The sequence below is a fragment of the Notamacropus eugenii genome, chromosome 4 (genome assembly GCF_028372415.1).
Source record: "Notamacropus eugenii isolate mMacEug1 chromosome 4, mMacEug1.pri_v2, whole genome shotgun sequence".
NCBI lineage: Eukaryota > Metazoa > Chordata > Mammalia > Diprotodontia > Macropodidae > Notamacropus > Notamacropus eugenii.
This window is the reverse complement of record NC_092875.1, coordinates 67,960,340-67,985,446: the sequence shown is the minus strand read 5'-3', so window position 1 is coordinate 67,985,446 and position 25,107 is coordinate 67,960,340. Positions and strand designations below refer to the sequence as shown.

Below are 25,107 nucleotides of genomic sequence, written 5' to 3'. Positions count from 1 at the left end.
TGGGAGGGCCCTTAGAACACACGATGTCAGAGCTGGGAGGGCCCTTAGAACATAAAACAAGGTCTCTGAACTCCCCCCTCCTCAATGGGTCTGTGCATCAGACCATTTGGCCATTGGTGATTTTTTTCTGTAATTTCTGGATGGAGATGTTCTGAACTGTTGCCATACCCAAGTCATGAATACCTTTTTTTTCAGTATCTAGATAAGTAGTCAAAGAGCCTCTGTTTCAACCCCTCCAGTGACAAGGAACTCATGACCTCTCACAGGTGAAAAAAGAAAGAAATTGGCTGGCTGACTGGGTGGGTGGGTGGGTGGATGGATGGGTGGAAGGAAGGAAGGACAGAAATGCCCTTTGCAGACTTCAAACAGCTATTTTTTTAAGTCCGTGATTATTGCTTCCCCCAACCTGGACGGCTCCCCAGGGCCTCCGCATGGGTCTCCCCAGACTCCACTCTCCTATTTGACAGTCCAATTTTCCCGCCCCACCCAGAGCTATAAGCCTCCTTCCCCAAAAGCTCCCTCTCGGTCCTGGGCACGAGGCACAAGACCAGCCTTCCCGTCAGTGTCTCCCCACCCACCCGCGAGCACGGAATTTCCAGCCCCGAGGGTGGGAACCTTCGGGCCGGGGCAGGGAGGATGCCCTTGGGCGGGGCTTGCAGACAAGGTGTGGCCTTGGGCCACGTAAGGGCCCCACAGAGTTCAGCTAACCCGGCACCGCCCGCGCCCGACTGAGCCTGAGCCTGAACCCAGACCTCCCCGCCTCGGCACAGCGACCCTGCTCCAGCGGGGGGGCCTGAGCCAAGGGCCCTCCTTTCTCCATCGCTGGGGCCCGGCTCCCAGCTGGAGGCGCAGGCCGCCCAGAGCGGCAGCCCCGGGGGGCGCCCCGTACCCGCCCCTCCGCAGCCTGCGCTGTCCGCGGAGCGCCCTCCGATCGCGGAGCGCCCTCCGATCGCGGCACACGATGGGCCGCGGCGGGATCCGCAGCTTCCAGCTGGAGCTGAGACCCGGCGCCTATCACGGCGGGCAGCTGCTGAGTGGCCTCTTGGTGCTGGAGCTGAGCCGCCCCCTGCGAGCGAAGGGCCTGGACGTGGCGGCCCGGGGGACCGCGGCTGTGCACTGGCTGGACAGCCGCAGCGTGGGCGTGAACGCCGTGTACAACGACTACGCGGCCTTCCAGAGCTTCCTGCGAAGCCGGAGGCAGCTGCTGCCCCGAGGTAAGCCTCGCCCCGCCCCGGGCCACCCTGCCGGCCCCGGGCCACCCTGCCGGCCCCGAGGCTCTCCCCTCGCTGGGGGAAGCCCGCACGTCGGTTCTGGGGCCGGGCCTTCCTGGTCTCGAAGATGGGCAGCGCCCCCCGAGCATATTCTGTTTGTGAAGCTGGTCTCGGTTTCACCCACCACCCGGCCTCTGAAAAGGGGCCTCAGTTTCCCCAGTTTGTCTCACACCTCCTCTCCCTGCCAGCAGAGGGGCCTCAGGCCACTTTCCCGATTCAGTCCAATTACACCTAGTGCCTACTACGTGGGCATTCAAGCCTGGAGAACCGCCTGCCCCAGGGCATCCAGCCTGCACAGGACCCGCTGAACCGGGGAAACAGCCAACACCAGTCTGCCTGGAGCTCAGAACAGCCATTAGGAATTAGAATACTCGAGTTTACCCTAGGGTGCAGGATAGGGGGTAACCAGAAATAAGTCTGGAAAGGGCGACCGGAGGCGATCTGAGAAGGGCCTTCAAGGTCAAGGTGAAGAGGTTTGTGTTTTTTTTACACCAGGAAGGCAGCAGGGAGTCACCACAGATGTTTGAGCCAGGGAGTGTCTCTGTCAGATCTGTGCTTTCTCCTCAGATTGTTTGGCAGCTGTGTGTGTGGATGATGGATTGAAGGGGGGAGAGACTAGGCAGGGAGACCCATGAGGAAGCTGCTGCTGTAGGATGAGGTAAGGGCGCCTAAACTCAGGTTGCTCTGTGAATGAATGAATAAAGCATTTATGAAGCACTCACCACGTACAAAGCACTGCTGAGCCATGAGCATATTAACAGAAAAGTAAGCCAGTTGGGGGAGATGATGCATGCTTTAAGTCAGATGGAAAAGTCCCATGATGCTCAGGGTGGTGTAGTAGTAGCAAAGCAGATGGTGATGCCTCTTTTGTAATGTCATTTCCTTTGATGAAATCATAAGTTTCTGCGGTTGAACCATCTGAGAATGCCAGCCTTTGGTGACAAGAACTCTCTTCTGGGTCTTCAGTAGTTAGATCCTGCTTCCGTGGGACCCGCGAGAAGGATGGTGGGGGACCCTGGGCTGGAAGCCATGCTCTGCCAAGGCTCTAGTCCTGGGCTGCTTCCACCAGGGGAGATGGTGGCCCAAGGGTTGGGGGGTCTGACTTGTCTGGCACAGGCAGCTTCCTGCCCTTCCCTCAGGGGTCTGGCTGCTTCAGCTTGGCTGGTTTACCTGCCCTGTATACTGCCCCTGGGAGGCACCTGGTGGGAATGGCTGGTCCCTTCTCTTTAGGAGTTGCTTACTGGATGATGACTGTGAGGCCTGGGTTGGAAACAGGGCCTGTGGCCTGGGAGATACTGTCAGTTCTTTCTGTCTGACTTTTGGGGACACTTGTCTCAGTTGATGATGAGGCAGGCAGCTCCCCCACCCCCCCATGATGACTTCTCCCCTCAGTGGTGGCTTTGGGGGCTGGGCTGGAGACCAAGTTGGTGGTTTGTGGGGAGGGGCCCCTGCTATTCCCAAGATCCTTGGGCTTTCTCCCTCAGGGTCTGAGGGAGAATGGTGAACATGGTGTTAGTGGTTTGGCCCAGGTGGCACAGGCTGCCTCCTGTTTCTTCTCCAGGAGAACTTGCTGCTTCAGCTGGGCTGGTTCACCCACCTTCTTTGTACCAATTGGCATTGTTGGCATGGCTGTTTCCTTTCTCTATAGAAGTTATTTCTGCAGATGATGTCTCTAAGGGCTGTGTCTGGTGGGAACAGCTGGGTGACAGATATTGTGGAGATAGAATTTATAAGACTAGGAGGATTATGGTGTCCTCCAATGAAAAAAGATACCTACTATACGCCAGGCACTGTGCTAAGAGCTTTACAGGTCTCATTTGGTCCTCACAATAACCCTGGGAGGGAGGTGCCTCATTTTTACACTTGAGGAAACTGAGGCAGAGGTTAAGTGACTCTCCTAGGGTCACATAGCTAGTAAGTATCTGAGGGTGGATTTGAACTCAGGTCTTGCTGATTCCAGGCCCAACACTCTAACTACTACCCCACCTAGCTACCTCAAAAAAATATCAATTTGGGGGAGGCGGCAGGTTAGGGAAGGAAGGTAATGAATTTCATTTCAGACAATGTGACAGCCAAGTGGCAGTGTCTGACAGGTAGCTACTAATGAGAGATTGGAGCTCAGGAAAGAGATCAGAGTGGGATGTATGTGTAGATCTGGGAGTCAGCCATGATTCCCAGTTATCATGAGAGGATTCTTGCCTCCAGGGTTGATGAGATCACTGAGGGAGGGTGTAAAGAGAAGACAGGAGGATCAGAGATCCAGGCCTCATGGGACAGTGTGAGGGAGCAGAAGGAGCACTTGGGGTGGTGCTTATTCAAGTACCTGAGGTCTTGCTTGAGGCACAAGACCAGGGTTTAAGGTCTGCCTCAACTACTTATTATTTCTGGAACTTGAGGAAATCATGTCACCTCTTCTGTAAAATGAAAGAATTGGGCTAGATGCTCTCTGAAATCCCTCTGTGATTCTATGACACTCATATTTCAAGTGAATGACTGAGAAATACAGGGAGGAGGAGAAGCAAGGGAAGGTCAAGGGACGGGCAGCCTTCTCAGAGAGTGTGGAAAGGAAGAGGTGCAGAAGGCTGAAGTCTGACCAAAGGCTGTTACCTCTCATGGGGACATCGCCGCTAAGTGGGGAGTGGACTTTCAGGAGAGTGATGGAGTTGAAGCTGGATCAGACACACTTGAGAAGTGAGTGTCAGGAAAGGAAAGGGAGGCCAGGAGCAGAGATGCCTTTTTCTAAGATTTTAGCCAGAAGAGGGGTAAGATAGCACAATAGCCTTAAGGGATTTGGGGGTCAAGCGGAGGAATTGTTGATAATGATGATGATGGGTAGAGGCTGGGGGAGCTTGAGTCTATGAACAGGCAGCCAAGAAGGATCCAGGAGGAAAGGAGAGGCTGAAGATGAGAGGGGCTTAGGGTGGGCCCCAATCCAATCCTAAGAGCATTTATGAAGTGCTGACTGTATACCTGCTAGATGCTGGAGATACAAAGATGACAGAAAACTAAACAGCCCTTGCCCTCAAAGAGTTTACAAGCTGTTGAGAGGGTACAGCATGTAAACAGATAAGTACATATATATGATAATATTATATACATATGATATATACATGAAATATTATATCTACGATAATCTGTAGCATAGAGCAGAAGTAAACACAAAGTCCACAGACTGCCTGCCCACAACCCTTCCAGATATGGCCAGAACCAGATTAAAGTATAATTAAGAAACATTTAGGTGGTGTAGATAGAGCCAGCAAGAACTGGGTTCAAATCTGGCCTCAGACACTTACTAGCTGTGTGATCCTAGGCAAGTCACTTCACCTTGTTTGCCTCAGTTTCCTCTTCTATAAAATGAGCTGGAAAAGGAAATGGCAAATCACTCCAGTGTCTTTGCTAAGAAAACCACAGCTGGGGTCCCAAAGAGTCAGACATGACTGAAATTCTGATAACCACTAAACAAAGAATAGGGAAGCATTGAACAAGATAAAGAAAATGGCAACAAAAGGTAGATAATATTACATTTAAAACAAAGTCAGTGGCGCCACCTGCAGGAATCCTCCTGTAAGGATTAGAAGCCCCCTTTCTATTTGAGTTTAGGTACCCCTCGTCTAGAAGACCGTGGGAATGTGTGTAGGGTAATCTTTTTCTCAGAGCCTGGAGCAAAGGAAAAGAGGAGGAGGAACAATGTAGGATTCTGAGGTGTAGTGAAGGGGAGAAGAATATCACTATGGAGGGAGTCTATTGGAAAGGTGGGGGACAGTGGGTATGGAATGTTGCATATGCTGTCACCAGAGATCTCCATGGGTTGTTGGGTTTGGGGTTTGTCTTTGTTACAAGTGAAGGTTCACTGGCTGTGGGGAGGATAGGGAAAAGATGATATATCCAGAAATAACTCTGATGTGAAAACCTTAAGTATCCATAAAACTTTAAAATAATAAAATAAGAGAGTGTCCTTTGTCTACAGAGAAGGAAGGAAACAAGGGTTTGAGGAAAGAAGAGAAGGTGAGGCTTTTAATAGTGTGAAAGATCTATTTCCCACGAGCCTGGAGGTTCGACCTAGTATTGGGACAGTGAGTGGTAGGTTGGTTTTGGAGCCTTGAGCTGGTTGGCCAGCCTTAGAAGGGATTGGTATGTTTGAACTCTAGTCTCATCTTAAGGGGTTGGGGGATCTGGTCTGTGCCCTGGAGGCTGAAATTCACATTTGGGTCCTGCCACTATCTAGCTGGGCTGTGCTCCATGGCAGGGAGGGGAGCTGATCCTGCCTCTTGTCCCAAAGGGCGTGAGTCTGATGTTTTTGTGAGATACCAGGAGTGAGAATTTAGACAATTTCTAAGTCTGATGCTTTTACAGTTAAGGAAACTGAAGCTCAGAAATGGAAATTGACCTGCCCAGGGTTGCACAGGCGATAAATGGGGAGAGGCAGAATCTGAACCCAGGTCCTCTGACTCCCGGATGGTGTTCTTTTTACTCCACACTTGTTTTCGTGTTTTGCCATCTAGGGAGTCCCCAGCTGGGGAGAATGGGCAAAGCTATAGGCAGGAAGAGCTGGATGGGAATTTGCTGTTCATCTTGTCTAACCTACTTATTTTGCAGATGAGGAAACTGAGGATCAGAGACATTAAAAATGACTTTTCCAAAATCCCATAACTAAAGTGACAGATTCAAACTGAGGTCCTCTGATTCCAAATCCAGAACTTCATCTGCTTTATACTACACATAAAGAGACTGAGGCCTAGAGGAAAGGAATTTGTCAATAGTCACAGTGCCAGCTGCCACAGTCAGTATTTGTTCAGCACCGACTATGTGCCAAGCACTGTGCTGAGGGCCAGGGATACAAAGAAAAGACAGTCTCTGCCCTTAAGGAGCACAATTAGAGATGCAGTGGAGGGAGTGCTAGATCTGGAGGCTGAGGACCTGGGTTCATACCCTGGCTCTTCCTCTTACTACCTGTGTGCCCTGAAACAAGTCCCTTAACTGATCTAGGCCTCAGTTTCCTTCTCTGAAAAATGAGGGAGTTAGACTAGCTGGCCCTTAAGGTGCCTTCTAGTTCTCCCTCTGTGATTCTGGACCTTCTCTGACCCCTAAGCCTGAATCTCCTCCCAACCTCCACCTCCACAGAAGGCCTTTTCCTCTTCTCTGTGTCTCCTCCCAGCTCAGTCCTTCTGTAATGGGAAGGCTGCAAATCCAGCCCTAGAGGAGCTGTTTACACACAGGAAAGCCAATTGAAAAGGCTCAAGGTTTCCAGGTGTGAAGATGGAGCCCTTTGGCCCATGGGTAAATATTTACCCCAGAGTTTCCGCCAGATTGGAAGCTGTCTGCAGGAGACGAAGACAGGACAGACTGGGCAGACTGGAGGGTGGACTCCTGATTAAACAGAAGGAGCCAGAGAACTGCCTGGCTCTGGAACCATGGCCAGCTCCCTTGTCTCTCTTACAACTCGAGCTTTCAGCCAGAGACTCTCCAAGGCTCTTTATCCCCACCCTGGCTTGGATGGTCTTTGTTCTCCCAGAGACTTTCTGGAGGAAGCATCACAAAGGAAGAATGCTGAACCAAATGACCTGGGTTCGAATCCTGCTTCTATTTCGTACAGTGTGACCTCAAGGAGTTTGCTTTCCCTGTCTAGCCTCAGTTTCCTCATCTGTAAAATGAAAGGGTTGGAGCAGATGGCCTCTGATGTCCCTTCCAGCTCCTATACTGGGTATAATTCTGAAGGATGAAAGCCAAGATTGGTGGAAAAGGGGCAGAGCTTTTAGGTCACAGAAGGATGGGGTGGAGGTGTGGGGGAGATTCCTATGGTATCTTTCAAATCACAGATCCAGAGAAAGCTAACCCTGGATGTGGGCACTAGGATCTGGGAGGGCAGACAGAGGTCCCCAGGTGTGTTTGGGGGTGAGGTTGTGGTGTGTGGTCACTTCTCCCCCACACACCCCTTCACCTCAGGAGTACTTTAAAACCAGCTGGGGTCTGGTAGGGACCCTTTGCCAAGGAAGCTCTGGGTAACTTGCCCTGGGCCATTTGCCATGTTGCCCTGTCAGCTCTATCAGGAGCTGACAGACCAGACATGTGAAGTCACAGGTCCGGGGCAGGACAGAGAGAGCCCTGGCAGCCCCACCACGAAGTCCCAGGGATGCTCCATACCCCTTCACATCCCACAGCAAGGTTGTAGGTCTGCTTGTTCCTTCATCAGACATTCATTAAGCACCTGCTGTATGTAGATCCAGAACCAGACTCCCAAAGCAGGAAGTTCCACTGTAGACACTTCCTAGCAGTGTGATCCTAGACAAGTGACTTTACCTCTCAGTCTCCTAAGCAGTTCTCTAAGACTTGAAATAACCAAACTGGTACAGATTTGTGTTAGTGGAGTTACCTCGTTGGAAGTTCCTTATGCCAATGAAATCACAGATTCTGTTCCCTAACCCCACCCCCAATATTTGGGGGACAGAGGGTAGACCAGTGTAACTGGAGCCTGGGGCAGGAATATAAGAGCAGGTGGTATCAGGTCGTCTAGGGCCAGACAGAGGACGCTGAACTTGCCCTTATGGATGTCAGAGAGCACATGGGGATGTTTTCATGGGAAGGAGGGACTTGCCCTGACCAGCTGCCTCAGGGAGATAAGTAGCTAATGGACAAATTGGAGGCAGGAAGACTTGTTTGGAGGCTACTGCAGTCACCTAAGTGAGCAGTGATGAAAGGGGAGAAGGGGGAGGTCTCAGATGGGAGATGTTCTGGCAAAGGAGCAGATGTGATTTAGGAGAGCAGTCCAAGATAAACTCCAAGGGGCTTCAAACACAGGAAACTGAGGGAAAGGTATCACCATAGAGTGTTATGGATAATTCTGGGCATGACCTTTTAGGAAGGACATTGACAGACCTAACCAAGAAAGGCAACCACAATGATGCAGACTTGGGGATCAGGGATTGACCTAAGGGGAAAGAGGGAAAGGGAGGAAGGGAACAAGCATTTATTAAGTGCCTACTGTGTGCCAGACACTGTACTAAGTTTTTCACAAATGCTATCTCATCAGATCCTCACGTTAATCCTGAGAGGGAGGTGTAGCTGCAGGAGTAGGGGGAGTTTAGCCTAAAGAAAAGAGAGCTGGGGGGAACATGAGCCCAGAATCAAATATCTGAAGGGCTCCTGTACGCTGAAAGGGTCAGGCTCCTTCTGCTTGGTCCCAGACCAGCAGAGCTAGAAGCACTGGCTGGAACAAAGGCAGGTTTGGGGACATTTCCTAAGAATCAGCTCTGTCCAAAAAGGGAAGTGAGTTGACTGGAGTGGAAGGGAGTTCCTCCTTACTGGAAGTCACCAAGTGGAGGTTGTTGGGGCCTCTAGAGAAGGAAATCAGCCAGATGCCATCACAGCTCTAGCTTCTGTGACAGTAAGAGTGGCCTTCTGAGGAGGAAGTGTTTGTTCAGCCATTTCAGACTCTGATCTTATTTGGGGTTTTCTTGGCTTAGATACTGGCGTGGTTTCCCATTTCCTTCTCCAGCTCATTTTACAGATGAGGAAACTGAGGCAAGGGATTAAATGCCTTGCCCAGGGTCACATAGCTAGCGCCTGAGGCCAGATTTGAACTCAGGAAGATAAGTCTTCCTAACTCCAGGTCTGGTACTGTATCTACTGCTGCACAAACTCAGCTGTCCAGGAGCAAGTATAGGGGAAAGATAACTCTTATTGGACAGCTGGAGTTTGTGATGTTGGTGGGACATCCAGATGGAAATGTACTGAAGGCAGCTGGAGATACAGGTCTGGAGATCTGATTAGAGATCAAGGATCAAGGTGGAAATGTGGGAGTCATGTACGTAGACTGTTTAGGAAGAGAAGAGAGAGAAAGGGACAAAGGGGACCATTTGAGCATGTCCACATTGAGGAGTTCTGAGGTCCCATTTATATCCTGGGTTTGTAGGGGCCTCCCAGCTCTCACATTCTGTCTTCTAAGGTCATTCAAGATCTCTGCGTCTAAGGGCCTTTCCATTTTGTGTGTGTGTGTGTCCCTGCTATGGAATCTAAGGTTATCTGGGTTTCTGACTGTGAGCTCCAAGGAGGGGACCACTTCTTTCCTAAAACACTGACCTTTTTCCAGGAGTACGTTCTTACTAAGTAGTTTACTTTGGAATAACTAAATTCCATGGCGGGGGGGGGGGGGGGGGGGGGGGGGGGGGGGAATTCCTACAGCACCTTCCTAGTCCCTCCACAAGGTGTCGCCACAAGTGCACAGTCAGGCTATTCCAGGTGTCCAGTGGAGTGGGTGGGGGCAGGTGGTGAGGACCAAGGAGGTCCAAGTCTGACTTCTGTGTCCTGGGCAGGAGCCAGGCCTGAACTTGTGACTGGGTCCCAGTGTGATGAAGGGTGGGGTTGGACAGGGATCAGCCCTGGCTGTATTTTTCCATCCCTCTGGGATGCCTGGCCAGAGTTGAGGAGGGGGAAGTAGCCACCTGATCTAGTGAGCAAGATGAGAACTCAGAAACAGGGCCAGGACACTGACTGTCTTACTGCTCACCCCCTCTAAGTCCATCAGCCCCAGGAAATGCTCTCAGTGGACCTCTTTCCTTCTTTGCCCCTTCCCTGGTACCAGCCCTAACCACCATCCCTGGCACAGGGAAATCATTTGATTCAGAGCTGGAAGGATCCTCTGGTTGCCCACTCCTCCATTTTACAGATCAGTAAGCTAAGGTCCACAGAAAGAAGTGGCTTTGTATGAATTTATACATGCTGGTGGTGAGAAGGGAGGGCTTGGAACTCAGCACTCCTTCCATTACAAAGGCATGGTCTGATAGAATGAGATCCCCTGGAGAAGGTCAGACCTGAGTTCAAGTCCCCTGGCCCCTCTCCAATCTGGCTATAGGTGTCTATGCTATGTTGTTTCTGTCTTTTTAGGGGAGATGTCTTGGTCATTCCTCAAACTCTTAGGAGGGAGGTCATAGGGGGTCCCTGCCTCTCTTGGACCAGAGGCATGTAAATCTCTTGAAATTCCTTCACCTGTGTTCCCTGAAAGTACAGTCTGATCTCACCCTCCCCCTCCCATCCCCTGCTTCATAGAGCCCTACCCCCAGCTTCCATGGTCCTGTGCCACCTTCCACAGCAGGAGGCTGACTGGCTCTGGCTCTGGGGGAGGAGATCAGACTGAGCCTCCCCTTCTCCCCCACCCTCTTCCAAGTCATAGAGGCAGACCCCAGGCAACTTAGGGACTCTCAACCTAAAGGTTTCTGGTACCCCAACAGAGAGGGAGAGGAGGAAGTAAATCAGGAAGAGGGAGTGGGTGGGCATGGGGACTAGGGCAGGTGAGTCACCAGAATCCACCAAAACTGGTGCTCTGACTTCTCCTGCAGGCTGAGGGGTCAGGGAGGGGAATGACTGCATCCTAGGAAGGAAAGCTGACAGCCTCCCTACCCTTGCATTAAAATCCCCCTGGCTCCTACTCTTCCTCACTCAGCCTCCTTCAATCTTTAAGAATCTGCTCTTAGAGGAAGGGTGCATTGGAATGACCACTCATTAGGCTGGGAATCAGAAACCTGGGTTTAGATCCCACTTCTGTGACCTAGGAGCTGTGACCTCAGGTGAGGTCTCTATTTCCTCATCTGTGGAAGTAGGAGAACAATACCTGTACTAACTGCTTGACCCGGCTGTTACCAAGCTCAAATCACATTGAGAACCTTGTAGACCTTAAAGCCCTTTACAAATGAGGCGCTGTCTTCATCATTATAGCTAACATTTACATAGTACCTACTATGTGCCAGGCACTTTACAAATATAATCTCATTTGATCCTCACAACAACCCTGGGAGTATATGTTATTATTATCCTCATTTTACAGATGAGGAAATGAAGGTAAGCAGAGGTTAAGTGACTTGCCCAGGGTCACACAGCTAGTAAGTGCCTTAGGCTAGATTTGAACTCAAGTCTTCCTGACTCCAGCTGTTCCACATCCTCATTTTTTGAAAAAGAGAATCATAGGGATCCTAGCTCTAAAACTGGAAAGGATCTAGAGGCCATTTAATCCAACCCTCTCACTTTACACACAAGAAAACAGACCCAGGGTCACATAGGTAGGGAGTGACAAAATCCTAGGAAACCGAGATTCCATGACTTCTGGCCCAGGGCCCTTTCCCCTTCTGCTAAGCTGTCTCCATCAAAATGAGGAAATGGAGCCATTTACTCAAATTGAAACACGCAAAACAAAACCAAACCCGCACAGCAAGAAAGTGGCAGAGCTGAGATTTGAATCCAGAGCTTTTGGATGACTGCAAACCCACCCTTTCAGGTTCTCTTTCTCTCATACTTATTCTTTGATATCTATTCACACACACGTTTCCATCCTCTTGATTTCTAAACACATACATCACCCACCCATCCAGTCTTTGTAACCAAGGATTAAAATAACAAGTGGTTCCTTATCACCAACCAACCCATCCACTGTGCCAGGTCAATCAATAAGCATGCATTAAGCGCCTACTGTGTGCTAGGCCCTGTGCTATATGCTGGGGATACAGAAAGGCAAAAGACAGTCCCTGCCCTGCAGGAGATCCCAGTCTGAAGGGGCAGACAATGTGCCTATGTCCAGCCAAGTGACATGCTGGACAAACTGGCAGTGCTTGGCAGAGCTTAGACACTCGATTTCTCGGGGATTGGGAAATGTTTCCTGTAGAAAGTGAGACTTTCAGCTACGATTGAAGCAAGCCAGGAGGCAGAGATGAGGAAGGAAAGTATTCCAGGTATGGGGGACAGCCAGAAGCAAAGCAAGCCCCAAGGTCTGACAGTGGGTGCAGAATTCTGTACCCACAGTCCTCACCCTCTGCAAAGAAGAGAAGGTCACACTCACTCTCACATTCTTTCCCCTCCCTCTCTTACTCATATAATCTCAAATTCACTCTCACCAGTACATAAGGTCATTCCTCCTCCTAGGCACAAATGCTGCCCCCCTCCCCACACACAGACACACACACACTCAGAACGGATGGGGACCCCAGGGTGAGGAGTCCCATCCTGGGTCTCAGCTTTAAACAGCGATGTGCCAGTTTTCTACAAAGATGGGAACATTCTGCTCCTGCCCAGCTAGATGGGTGGGTGGAAGTCTGCCTCTCCAGTGCTGGCCATGCCTGGGCTGATCTCACAGCTGAGGCCCCCACACCTGGGTCTGGGCCAGTAGACAAGCTCCCCTGGGGAGAGGAGCCTTCCTGGCCTCTTGACCGCCCCCTGCAGCATTCCAGCTCCATCTGTGACCCCTTCTCACAGACAGCCTGATGTTTCGGGGGAAGAAGGGAAGGGCTGTGGGAGAGGGAACAGAAGCAGCCCCCCTTCCCCTGTGCTGAGGAAGAGAAATTAGTTTTGTTCTCCTCCACCCCAGAGGGTGGAATTAAAACAGTAGGTAGGAGTTATAGAAAGACAAATTTTTACTTGATGTCAGTAAAAACTTCCTATCAGAGCCTGCCCAAAATGGAATGGGGCAAAGGCGGTGCAGTGGTTAGAGTACCTGCCGGCCCTGGAGCCAGGAAGACTTCTTTCCCTCATTTCAAATCCAGCCTCAGAAGCATCCTAGCTGTGTGACCTTGGACAAATCACTTTACCCTGTCTGCCTCAGTTTCCTCATCTGTAAAATGAACCTAAGAAGGAAATGCCAAGAAAACCCCAGAGGGGGATCACAAAGAACCAGGCACAACTGAACAACAACCAAAGTGGAATGGGTGACTTTGAGAGACAGTAGTTTCCCTTTCCATAGAGCAAGGGTGGGGAACCTCCGACCTGGAGGCTCCAAGTGGCCCTCTAGGTCCTCAAGTCCAGCCCTTTGACCAAAACCAAACTTAATTTGTTCTATGAAGTTTGGATTCAGTCAAAGGTCACACTTAAGGACCTAGAGGGCCACATGTGGCCTCAAAGCCACAGGTTCCCCACCCATGCCTTAGAAGATTTCAAGCAAAGAAGGAACGGAAATTTGGCCAGCATTTTCCTGTGGGGATTCCTTCTGTGTACAGGTAGTACTTGATGACCGCTGAGGTCCCTCCCCAGAGAAAGCCTAGAACTACAGACACATAAAACAAAGCCAGTTTTTGCACTTGAGGACTCCAATTAGGATGACCTCAATCATTAAAATAAGATGGATGTAAACCTATGAGGAAGGTCCAGAAAGGCTTATAGGATCATTGTTCTAGAGCTGGAAAGCAGGCCTTCTGACCTACTCCGTGGTTTTACAAATAGGGAAACTGAAGCCCAGGCAAATTAAGTGATTTGCCCAAGGTCCAACTGCATCTGTACTCTTTCCACCCTGAGGCACTGGTAGATTGCTTTCCCCAAGTCTTACAGAGATGAGTCTTGTAAGGCTGTAAAGAGGCTGCTTGTTCTGCTAGGAGTCAGTCTAGACTGCCTCTTTGAGGCTGCTCAGGGTCTCTGTAATTGAGGGAATCCCAGCCTAATTTCCCCTGCAGGATATACTAAGGAAATTGGAGGGAGGTGTCAGTAGTGACCAGTGACATGTCAAACTTTAGAGGTCATCCAGCCCAGCTCTGTCATTTTACAGATGAGGAAACCGAGGCTCAGAAAAGTAAGAGCTGAGGTTTGAAACTAGGGTCCCCATCTCCAAACCCTGTGCCTTTTCCATTGTACCAAAAAAGTTCTAACTATTCAAGGAGGAAGGAAAATCCCAGTGGATCTGGATAACTATATTATAGGCTCCACCTTGCCAGACTAGGTCTTGCCCCCCAGGTCCAGGAAAACTCTCATTTCCAGAAGGCTGAAACCCAGCTTTGGGATGGAAATGTTCCTGGAGTTCTTAGGCCTAGAGAGATGGGAAGGGGAATGGATGGTTGTGGAGGTGGGGGTTAAGGCAAGAAGGAGTTAAACTGATTAACTAGCTCCTTCACCAGGGATGGGAGGGGTGGGGTTGAGGAGCCGTATCCTCCACCATTTCCCTCCCTGCTCTAAGCTGTGGGGAAATTCCCAACTCTGCCCAACAACTGCATCTCAGCACAGGACCTGGGAAAACTTGGTTTCCAACCTGATGCTAATCCTTACTTAGAGGGCAGCTGAGTGGTGCAGTGGATAGAGCACCAGTGCAGGAGTCAGGAGGACCTGAGTTTAAATCTCGCCTCAGACACTTGACACTCACTAGCTGTGTGACCTTGGGCAAGTCACTTCACCCCAATTGCCTCATCCTGAGTCATCTCCAGTCATCCTGAAGAAGATCTGGTCACTGGATTTGGATGGATCTGGAGGAGAAGTGCAAGTCATGTCATTACTTCTCTGATGGCATGGTCTTCTTCGGCAAGGAAGGACGGACACACAATCCTTACTTAGAACAGAAAATGTCAGAATTGGGAGTGCCCTTAGAACCCAGAATGTCAGAGCTGGGAGGAAGTAAAGACCGTAGTTCAACCTCTTCTTATAGACGGGGTAACTGATCCCTGGGGAGATGGAAAGTAGCCATCTTTTGTCTGGAGCCACGGGCTCTTTCCACCACCACCCAGTTAGTTAACTGTCGTAAAGAGTTTCCACCCAGACAGTTGGAGGCGGGCGGGGATGGGTGGAAAGGTAATGAGTCTTGGCCCGGGGCCATGGACTCCTAAGTATGCTAAACTGGAAAAGACCCAGGGGTCCAGAGGCCGGACTTCGGGGTTCCAGTCTCCGCAGTCCCAAGACCTTTGCCGTATGACCTTGGGTCAGTCACTTAACCTTTCCAGGGCTCAGTTTCCCCATCTGAGGGCACTGGACCAGATCCCTCCTTCGACCCTTATTCCTAGTGTGAGCCCAGGGGCACGTCCCTTCCTTCACCTCCTCAGTTTCGGGGTTCTCTCGGTAAAACGGAACTGACCCCGCCTCTGGGACGGTTGGGGAGGGTCCGGGGCGAAGAGTGGGGTCCTAAGGGGCTGGGCCCACCTTAAAACGGAATACTGGAATCGTTGTCGCTGGGCGGCGCTGGGGCGAGGGGGGGATGTCTAAGGGCCTCCGACTCCTCCATCGAGCGGTAACCCCGGCCCTTTGTAGCCGAGAGGGGGGAGGCGCCCGCGGGCTGGACTTTTCCCGGACCGCTCCCTCGATTGGAGGAGGGGCAGGCGGGGCCCAAAAAGGCTCCTGGTCGTTTGTGTGTAGGGGAGGAGTGGGGTGGCTGGGAGGCCACTGGAGGGGCCACGAGCCCCTGGGCTCCCCGGAACCGAACCGGGCGGCCTTGGGGCCCGGGCCGTAACCCAGGCCCACCGCCTGGGCGGGGGAAGGGGACTGCTCTCCCACGTGTTTGTTTTTCTTCGCCGCCGCGCCCCGCCGTTAGCCACGCCTGCTGCGCGGCACCATTGGCCGCGTCTCCTCAGGGGCTTGAGGCGCGGCGTCGTGATTGGCCGGAGTCCTCTCTTCGGCCCGCCCCTCACCTTATAAAAGATGCTGCAGGCGCTCTTGGGAAGTAGAGCCTCCCTGAGGCAGCCCGTGGTAGCCGAGGTTTACGCGCTCTGACCGCCTGCCCTCTCGCCCATCTCCTGCGTCCGCGATGATCTTTGATAAGGTGAAGCGCTTCGCCGTGCTACTGGACGGGCCCGAGCCCGCCTTCAGCGGCGGCCAGGCCGTGTCCGGGATGGTGCTGCTGGAGCTGGCGGCCGCGGCGCGGGTGGGAGCCCTGCACCTCCGAGCCCTGGGCTGCGCCCGGGTGCACTGGACCGAGTCCCGCAGCGCCGGCTCCAGCACCGCCTACACGCAGAGCTACAGCGAGCAGGTGGAGCTGGTCAACCACCGCGACACGCTGCTGGCCCCAGGTAGGGCCCCCCACCGGGCCCAGCACCCCGGGGATGGGGCGGGGGGGCGCCCCGGAGCCGCGGCTGCGACCACCTCGAGCTCTCCTGGAGCGGGATGAAGACGATCCTGGCAGTCTGAGCGGACCGCTCCCTGACCGGCCGGTCGGTCGTGATTTCGGTCCCTTAGCCTGCCTCGCCCCCCTCACAAACCCCCCTCAATCTCTTCCGCCTTTCAGACTCTGGGGACACAACCACCTTACAGCCGGGAAGACACGAGTTCCCCTTCACCTTCCAGTTGCCCACGTAAGTGTCCGAGTGGGCAGCTTTTGATGGGACCGGGGACTGACACCCCAACCCGTTATTGTGAAAAGTAAAAATACCCTGGGCTTTTGTGGGTGGTACCCCTTAGTGCCCTTCCATGTGTGACTGCTTCCTTCACTTCTCCCCTGAGCCCCTCTTCCTCTGTCTGCCTTCTCCCATCCCTTTCATTCTGTCTAGGTCTATCCCCTCACCACCTCCTTTTCTGTTTCCCCCATGGCCCATCTTGCTGTCTCTCTCTTTCCCCTCCATTTCCTTTCTCTCCTGCTACGCAGTCTCTCAGCCCTTCCTGAGAAACCAAGTATAGAGAGATAGAGTTGGGGAGTTTTTTCCAGTGCCCTCCACCCCAGACTCACCTGCCTCTCTTCTCTGCTGGCTAGGACTTTGGTGACTTCATTTGAAGGAAAGCATGGGAGTGTTCGCTACTGGGTGAAAGCTAAGCTCCATAGACCGTGGGGCACAGCTAAACGGGCCAGAAAGGACTTCACAGTGATCGAGCCCATTGATATCAACACTCCGGCCCTGCTGGTATGTCAGGCTCTCGGAGGCTACTCTCCCCGCTCTGTCCTGGAGCCTAGCACCCCTCTTTTCCCATGCCACATTTGGGGACTAGTCTAGGGAGCCCATTCATTTCTCGGCTCTTGGGAGTGTAGATTGTGCTGGGAGGAGATAGTAGGGACTCCCTGTGGAACCTTGAGCAAAATCTCCAACTCTGTGGCCTCAATTTCCTCACCTGCCAAAAGGGAGATCATGTCTCTACCTCATGGGATGAAGTGAAATAAGATCATAGACTGTCTGATCTGAGAGGAAATCTTGTCCCGTTCCCTCATTAAAACAGAGGCAGGGAGAGGGAAGTAAAGTTGCTTGTGATCTCCACAGCCAGTGATCACGGAGCAGGACTTTGTGAAGGGTTTATGGAGCGTGACTAGAGGGGCAGCTTTAAAGCCAGGAAGCCTCAGCCCTGACCCATGCTGACTGACTGACTCTGGATCAGTCATTTCACCCAACAGGGCCCCAGCCAACTTTCTGGGGCTAGAAGTGCCACCGGGCATTGGAAGAGGGAGTTTCAGCACTGGAAGTTCCCCAGGCCTCATGGAAAGGCTCAACTCTGGGCCTGTTGGTCAATAAAAGAGGCATTTCTTAAGCACCTGCTTTGTGCCAGGGACTGGGGCTGCAGAGCTCCCATATTGTCAGTATTTCTGCTCAGTAGAGTGTAAGTCTGTGGCGGGTAGGCACAGTTCCATTTATCTGTGTAGCCCCCGTGTCCAACACAGTGACTGCCACTTCACAAACCCGAGTTCAGTGGGATGAGAAAAGAGGCATGATGAGGCTCTCTGTACCCACCCTGGGCCTTCCTAGCCAGGTGTGGCTTTGGTGTGAATAAGCTCTTGTTTATTCTTGCTTTGGGGGGTTTATTCTTTCACAGGCACCTCAGGCAGGTGTGAAAGAGAAGATGGCCCGGGCCTGGTACTGCAATCGAGGCCCAGTTTCCATTACAGCCAAGATTGATAGGAAAGGCTATACCCCAGGTAACTAGGGCACTGTGCACTCACCTGAATCCTGGGGGGAGGTCCAAAGGGAGGCTGCTCATTCTTTGTCTTATATCTTAACCATCTGCCAAGGGGACCAGAGACACCAGCTGAGCAGGCTGTTTTCCTGGACTAGATCTTTGGTGTAGGTGCTGTTCTGTGTGGGTAGGTGTGGTCCCTGTACAGAGCACTTCATCTTTGTCCCCATCTCTGGCTCTGATTTGGCCCAGGGCCTTGGCAGACTCCCCTTCTTGGACCACGGAGATTTCCCCTCTGTAAAACATGGGGTCATCCACTTAAAGCTGGAAGGGACCTTGGAGAGTTAAACCCCCTCATTTTAAGATGATTCAGTGACTTGAGCAGGGTCACAAAGCTCAGGTCTGGTGTAGGCCCATTCCAACACTAACCTTCCTTCATTGTGAGCCTAACTATGCGATCCAGTCTCACCCTGGTCTGTCTTCATGCTGTCATCCCATTCTCTCCATCCCAGGTGAAGTCATCCCCGTCTTTGCCGAGATAGACAACGGCACTAACCGGCCAGTTGTGCCCAAGGCTGCCATTATCCAGACCCAGACCTTTGTGGCCCGTGGGGCCCGGAAGGAGAAGAAATCGGTGGTGGCGAGCATTGTGGGAGAGCCTGTCGCCGCAGGGAAACGGGAGCTCTGGCAAGGGCGGGCACTGAAGATTCCTCCTGTGGGACCTTCCATTCTGCAGTGCCGAATCCTCCACGTGGATTATTCTCTCAAGGTAGGACGCTCAGTAGGGTGGTATGGGGTCCTGGAAGTACCAGAAAAGGGGGGGAAGGGGGCATCTGACCGTGGTGTAGTTAAAAGTTTCTTCCGCTCTGAGCCTCGGTTTCCCCATCTGTGAAATGCACAGGTTGTACCAAGATCTCTTCCAGTTCTTAAAGCCTCTGGCAATTAGAAATCGTGCCACTTGTAGTTTGGTTCATTTCGAGAACATGTAGTAAGCACTACATGGGGTGCCAGGGATACAGAAGTGATGGTCTGACCACCAAGCAGCTGCCTTTTGCTGGAGTTTACTGTGGAATCAGTTGAGATAACTAAGGCTGACAGAGGAGGGGGCTGTTGTCACTGTCTTCAAGGATCTTCAGACCTATCATGTAGAAGCCTCGTTCTGCTTGGCCCCAGAGAGCAGAGAAAGGAGTACTGGGTGAAGTGAGAGGGGCAGATTGAGGCTTGAGGTCAGAAAGAACTAACTGGCAAATGACGTGCTGTTCAGTTGTATCCAACTCTTGACACCATTTGGAGTTTCCTTGGCAAAGATACTGGACTGGTTGGCCATGTTCTTCTCCAGCTCATCATTTAACACACGAGGAAACCGAGGCAAACAAGGTTAAGTGACTTTGACCAGGGTCACACAGTGTTTAGGGCTGATTTGAACTCAAAAAGATGAGTCTTCCTGACTCTAGGCCTGGCACTCCACTATGCTATCTAACTGCCCCATTAGAGCTACCCCAGAATGGAATGGCCCTCGTGTGAGTGATGAGTGCCTTTGAGCTGAGCCTAGTCAAGATCTAGAACAGGGCTTCTTAAACTTTTCCAATTTCTACCCCTTCAGTGCTTATTAAACTGGGTTGATACCTCATGTGGGGTCCACAGTTTAAGAAGTGCCAGAGGTGACTTCCAAAGCCTAGGTGTGTAATAAGCCTAAGAAGCAGAATTTGAATTCAAATTCTCAGATTCTAGAGCATGTGCTTTTAGAAGGGGTTGCCACCCAGTAGACTGTGGATGCCTATAGACCTCTTGTTCTGAGGATCTAGGTCAGGCTTGCACAACCTGTGGCCCTCAGTCTTTGGGCAGGCCCATGAAAAATGTAAAGGATATGTTTCTTTACGGTTTTCAGAGTGGCTGCCTGAAATCCTTTGGTGGGTCAAAGGTTATGCAGGCTTGATCTAGGTGATCTAGAATGGGGTGGCAGGTTTCACCCAAACTGTGCACTTTGGTGAAGACACTCACTCTGAAGTTCCTTATGGGGTACAGAGCTTGTGTCTGTTGCTACATGCAGGCCCTTGTGTATGTAGGTGGAGAAAGCATAGGATTTGGAGTCTTTTGACTCAAGACTCTTGGTCTCCTGTCTCAGTTCTGACACTTGGTTACGCATATGACCTTGTTTGGGCATATCCTTTCAGTTCTTTACCTCAGATCCTTCTGTAGAATGAGGGGTTGGACAAGATGGCCCCTTTCTGCTCTACATCTAGGATCTTGATGAATCCTTGCTAATGCTCTACCTTGGATCAAAGAGAAGTTGAAGGAAAGACCCTGGTCTAGGAGGTCTTCAGAGAGGAGTCTTTGGAGCCTGAGTTGGTCCCTGAAGGAAGAAAGGGGAAGGGCTCTCATTGTACACACATCTTCCAGGGCTGTTGTGCCAACATTATCCTTGAAATGCCAGGCACATTTGTTACTGTTAACTGAGGGTAAGGTGTCACTGATCTCTAAAAAATAGTGATAGGCAGCACCAGTGTTGATACACAATAACATCTGGGCCCTGAGTTCCAATCCTTCTAGAAGAGGGGGCAGTGAGGAGTGAAGAAATCCTGGTCTCAGCCCTCAGGTAGCATGAAAAGGAGGAGACTGACCATAGGCCTGAAAGGTCACTACCACCTCCTAGGTAGGGAGGCTGGACAGGGGTTCATCTCATTTGACTGATGAAGAAATTGAGGCCTAGAGAGGGAAAATGACTTCCAGAGTCATGCCTGACAGGGAACAGAGCTGAGACTAGAACCCAGGTCTCCTGCCCCTGATCCGGGGCTCTCTGACCCTGAGTGCCTCTGGAAGAGAAGAGCAGAAGGGTGGGGAGAGATCAGCATGGTGTTGGGAATCAGGAGACAACCTTGGGCAAGGCCCAAGGCCCTTCCCTTCTGAGTCTCCGTTCCCTCATGTGAAAAATAAAGATAATGAGACTTGCCCTAACTATCTCTGGGAGTTGTTGTGAAAGAACCAGGTTATCAGGCTACAGAAATAATTGTTGCTACCTGTCTTTGTATATCAGAGGCAATGAGCTCTAATGACTAGAGTGGTAGCCTCCCAGCAGGAAAGACCAGGGTGCAAGTGTTGCCTCTGACACCCACAGGACCTCTCAGTGCCCCAGAAGGCACCATGAAAGTGCAGTCTGCGTTAATGAAGGGAGTTTCCTCACCTGGAAGTTCCCACAAGCTGGAGGGTCTGGCCCAGACACAGTAATACCAAGTATTGTGAAATATCTTAGAACTACAGAAACAAAGCAGTCTTTGCCCCCAGGTTGCTTACCTTCAGCTCTGTTTAGTGCCTGGTGTTAGAGGGGGTGAAGAAGAGATTCACCTCCCACTCAGTTGGTGACTGGACATTCTGGCTCACCTGTCCACCGAGTCCAAATCTATCCCTTTCCCCTTCTCCAGCATGCTAGGGGGTATGTGCCTCCCCTGTCCTTCTTGCTTGCTCCCAACACCTCTGCTCCTTGTCACCTTCCCAGGTCTGTGTGGACATCCCAGGCACATCCAAGTTGCTCCTGGAGCTGCCGCTTGTCATTGGAACCATCCCCTTGCATCCATTTGGCAGCCGGACGTCTAGTGTGGGTAGCCAGTATAGTGTCAACCTGGACTGGCTGCATATGGCCATCTCCGAACAGCCTGAAGGTGAGCTTTGGAGCCCACACCGGGCGAGGGGCCTTCCAGGGGTCTTTCCTGCTAGTGCCCTGGGATATGGGCAAACTGAAGTCCAGAGAGGAGCCTTGACTTGCAGAGCTGGGACTAGGCCCCAGGCCCCCACACCCCCTGACTCACCTGGAGGACGCCTCACTTCTGTGCCCATGTTTTCCCTCCTGTTAAAATGAAAGACAGAATGCCTGAGAACAGAGGGTGGGGTGCTGAGGCCAGTTTCCTGAGATCCTTTCTTCTACCCATCTCTCTGTTAACTTCCTAACCTCCCCTCCCCTGCTGAGAGCAGTGTGGGGAGGGTCAGACAGGTGGGAGGCCAAGCCAGGTTGAAAGGGGCAGAGGGGGGACTCTGGAGCCAGGGATCCTCCCCTCCCCTTTGGCCTCACTGCCTGCATGTGCTATTTCAGCTCCACCAGAGTACTCTGAGGTAGTATCTGAGGAGATGGACCCAGGCCTCTCCCCACCCCTCCAGGATCCTGGGAGCAGCCAGGCCCCGGAGGGCCCCTTCTTCGCTTATATCCAGGAGTTCCGCTACTGTCCACCTCCCCTATACTCTGAGGTCAGTGAGTAGCCTCTCTTGGCTTTGGGAAGGTTTCCTTTCACTGAGGTCCCTAAAAGGAGGGGTGTCAGAACTAGGGCAGGATCATTTTCTCTCCTTTCCTGCCACCCACAACATCCCTTCCACCTGAATCTGCCCTTCCATGTACAAGCAGGTGGGCTTTTAAAAAAACAAAAAATTCTGATTTTTTTCTTCTCTCTTTCTTCCACTCGTTTGAGAAAGAAAAATATAAACAGTCCTAGCAGAACAGATTCCCACCTTGGCCAGGCCCAAAATCATGTCTCATTCTGTACTGAGAGACCATGGCGTCTGTCAGTGGTTTGGGTTGTTGGGGTGAGGGAGAGGAGGGCAGGCGCTCCCCCAGGGTCCTCAGGAGCTCCCAGGACACTCCTGACCATTACTTCCCTTGCAGGTAGATCCAAATCCTCCCTTGCAGACCATTCGTCGGCGATGCATGACATGTTGAGGTCCAGAAGCAGTGGCTTGATTCTGACCAGAACCAGTTCCTGGGATCCAGTAATAGGCTTTCCAGCTGGATTGAGGCCACAGAGCCCCCAGATCCGCCCTGCAGGAGAGCAGGCGACTGAAGCAAGCTCCTGGCGCTATGGTGGCCATGGTGGGGGTTAGGGAGTCTGCTCACCAGGACTTTAGGACTCAGCTGTGGGTCCCCCTTTTCTCTGGCCCCAAGTTGCTTTTGGGTGAGGATGATCCCTGACGGGAGGCAGTTTAGTTTTTTCTGGAGACAGCTCTGAACTTCTTTTGACGTGGAATTGGGAGAATGTTTCTGGCCCTGTGCTTTCATTTGAAGATTGCAGAGATGAAGCCCCTTAGGGGGCTCAAAGAGAAGCCATGACTGGGCCAAAGTAGCACCTTGGTCACACAAAGGAGAGCCGCCACTGGAAGCAAAGCCATCAGGGCCCTCTCATCCCCAGGCTGGGTCTCTTACCTACACACTGCCTGACTTTGGACCAGAAGAAGGTGATCCTTTCCCACACAGACACCTGAGAATGCTGGGCCAAGACAGCAAGGGTTTATGGGGCTGGGCCTGGGGAAGGGGGATGAAGTGAGGAGGGATGGTCCATCGGTGCTATAAGTGAGCATGGCCAGGGGCTGGATGCCCCCTCTGAAGCTGGTGCTAAAGTTGGGAGGGACCAAGGGGGCTCTGATCCATAGATATGCCCCCCACACCCACCTGGGCCTCTGCTAACGGAAGCCTTCCCCTTCCAGAGCACACCACCACAGTGCCCAACTCAGACCTAGGCAATGAATGCCAGCTCCTTCCTTTCATGAGCAAGTATACGCAAACACACACTCATCTGCACTGTGGTTTTGATGAAATCAAAAAACAGGGAGGCTCCTTCCCTTTTTGTACAGGCTTTCGTTTGAAAATAATTAAATAAAATGAATTCCGTGCTTTCTACTGAGATGGATGTTGGTTTTCTCTATTTCATTCCTAAAGTAACTTAAGCTGAATAATAGTTAGCCTTTTTAAAGTCCTCTGAGGAATAGCTGGAAGTCACTTTCCTTGTCTTTAATTTTTACTTCCAAATTCTCCCTCTAGTTCCTCCCCCACCCATTGAGAGGGCATATAGTATGATATCCATTATCCATGTGAAATCAGGCAAAACTCATTTCCATATTAGCCATGTTGCGAAAAAAATAGAAAAGGATGATTGTTTGTGCTCAGAGTTCATTTGTTCAGAGGTGGATTTTTTTGTTAAATTACACCTTTTTTTTTTTTTTTGCCTTTGATATCACCATCTTTTGCAAAAATAGCCAAAGAAGAAATAGAGGCAGTTCGGTATTCAGAATCGTTACCCTAGTCGTCGATTGGTTCTCAGAGCATATGCACTATTTTGCACCCACAGCCCCCCACCTCTGCAAACAAAGGTGCAAGGGGCTTTTCAGCACATGAAGGTTTCATTGCCGTTTCCTTTCTTGGAGTTGTTTCATGTGTTCTCTCTGCTTTTGCCTCCGCTCACTGTTTCCATGTAAATCTTCCCAGGTGAGCCAGAGCCAGAATTCTCGAAATTCCTCCCAGTCCTCCTTTCTGAAGGCACAGTAAGGTTCCATCACACCCATGGACCACAGGCTTATTTAGCAACTGGACAAAATTCATTCAATTCCTTCATCTTTCTACAAATAGCTTTTCCTAAGAGATTGTGATGCAGACTCTGAGAGGCTATGTGAATCCCCTGAGGTCACGCAGCCAGTGAGTTTTCAGGGCCGGTCAGTGAGTCTGGCTCCCACTGCCTCACATGGTCCCTTGAAGCTTTTCATTGGAGGACCTGGTGCTGGATTCCTTCTTGGAGGAGCCAGGGAGAAAGGATTAATAAATGTGTATTAGATTAGAAGAATTATTTGACCTCTTTGCCCACCGTCTCACACAGGATCTGCAGACAAGGGATGGGTGTCTTCTTTTGTCCTTACAAGTGTAACAAACAGCTCTGGCCTGAGAGATTTCAGTCCAGACCCAGCTGGTAATTTACTGTGTGATCTTGGACATGTTACTTCCCCTTTCCTCAGTTTCCCCTCTGGTTAAAAACAAAACCTTTAAATGATCTCATTGGCCCCTCCTTTCTCTGAAAGCCAAGTCCAAAGGTCCCTTCCAGTGTTGACATTCTGTGTTCTGAGGTCACTCTCCACCTCTGACTTTCTTTCCTGCTTTTTAATAGAAATTCTCAGCTCCTGCCCTCCCTTCCCCAAGAGAACCAGAGTCACAGCATCTGAGTAGGCCTGTAGGTTTCTGGGTGTCAATTTCTGTGTCCTACCAGGAGAAGGCTGGGGAGAGTAGGACAGAGACCTGGTCTCTGACTCAAAGGTTTCTATCCCTCTTTCCCGCCATTGGGCTTTCTCAGTAGAGCTCAGGGCCAACTTGGAGGAACAAGGCCTTCCTGTTCACAGGAAGTGCCTGGCCAGCTGTTCCTGGGAAACAAAGCTGCTCCAGTTTGGGTACAGTACAGCCGTTAGCCTGAGAGTGCAGTGGGGTGGGGGGAATGTGCCTGGTTCAGCCTGTACCAGCCCCCCAGGAACCTTGGCCCCCTAGCATCTCCCCACCACAAAG

General features: G+C 51.5%; 1 protein-coding gene across 2 annotated transcripts; it reads left to right on the top strand.

Annotated features, from left to right (window-relative positions):
• The first annotated feature begins 709 nt into the window (after positions 1–709).
• On the top strand, positions 710–23,467 carry ARRDC2 (arrestin domain containing 2). Of its 2 annotated transcripts, none has more exons than XM_072601679.1 (8): positions 710–1,214; positions 16,219–16,285; positions 16,681–16,828; positions 17,727–17,829; positions 18,320–18,576; positions 21,301–21,463; positions 21,892–22,043; positions 22,456–23,467. In XM_072601679.1, the coding sequence occupies exons 1-8, from the start codon at positions 962–964 to the stop codon at positions 22,507–22,509; spliced, it is 1,197 nt and encodes a 398-aa protein (XP_072457780.1). In that variant the 5' UTR covers positions 710–961; the 3' UTR covers positions 22,510–23,467. The 2 variants fall into 2 exon arrangements, with proteins under 2 accessions (XP_072457780.1, XP_072457779.1); XM_072601678.1 differs by lacking the exon at positions 710–1,214 and adding an exon at positions 15,657–16,003.
• Positions 23,468–25,107: the final 1,640 nt, after the last annotated feature.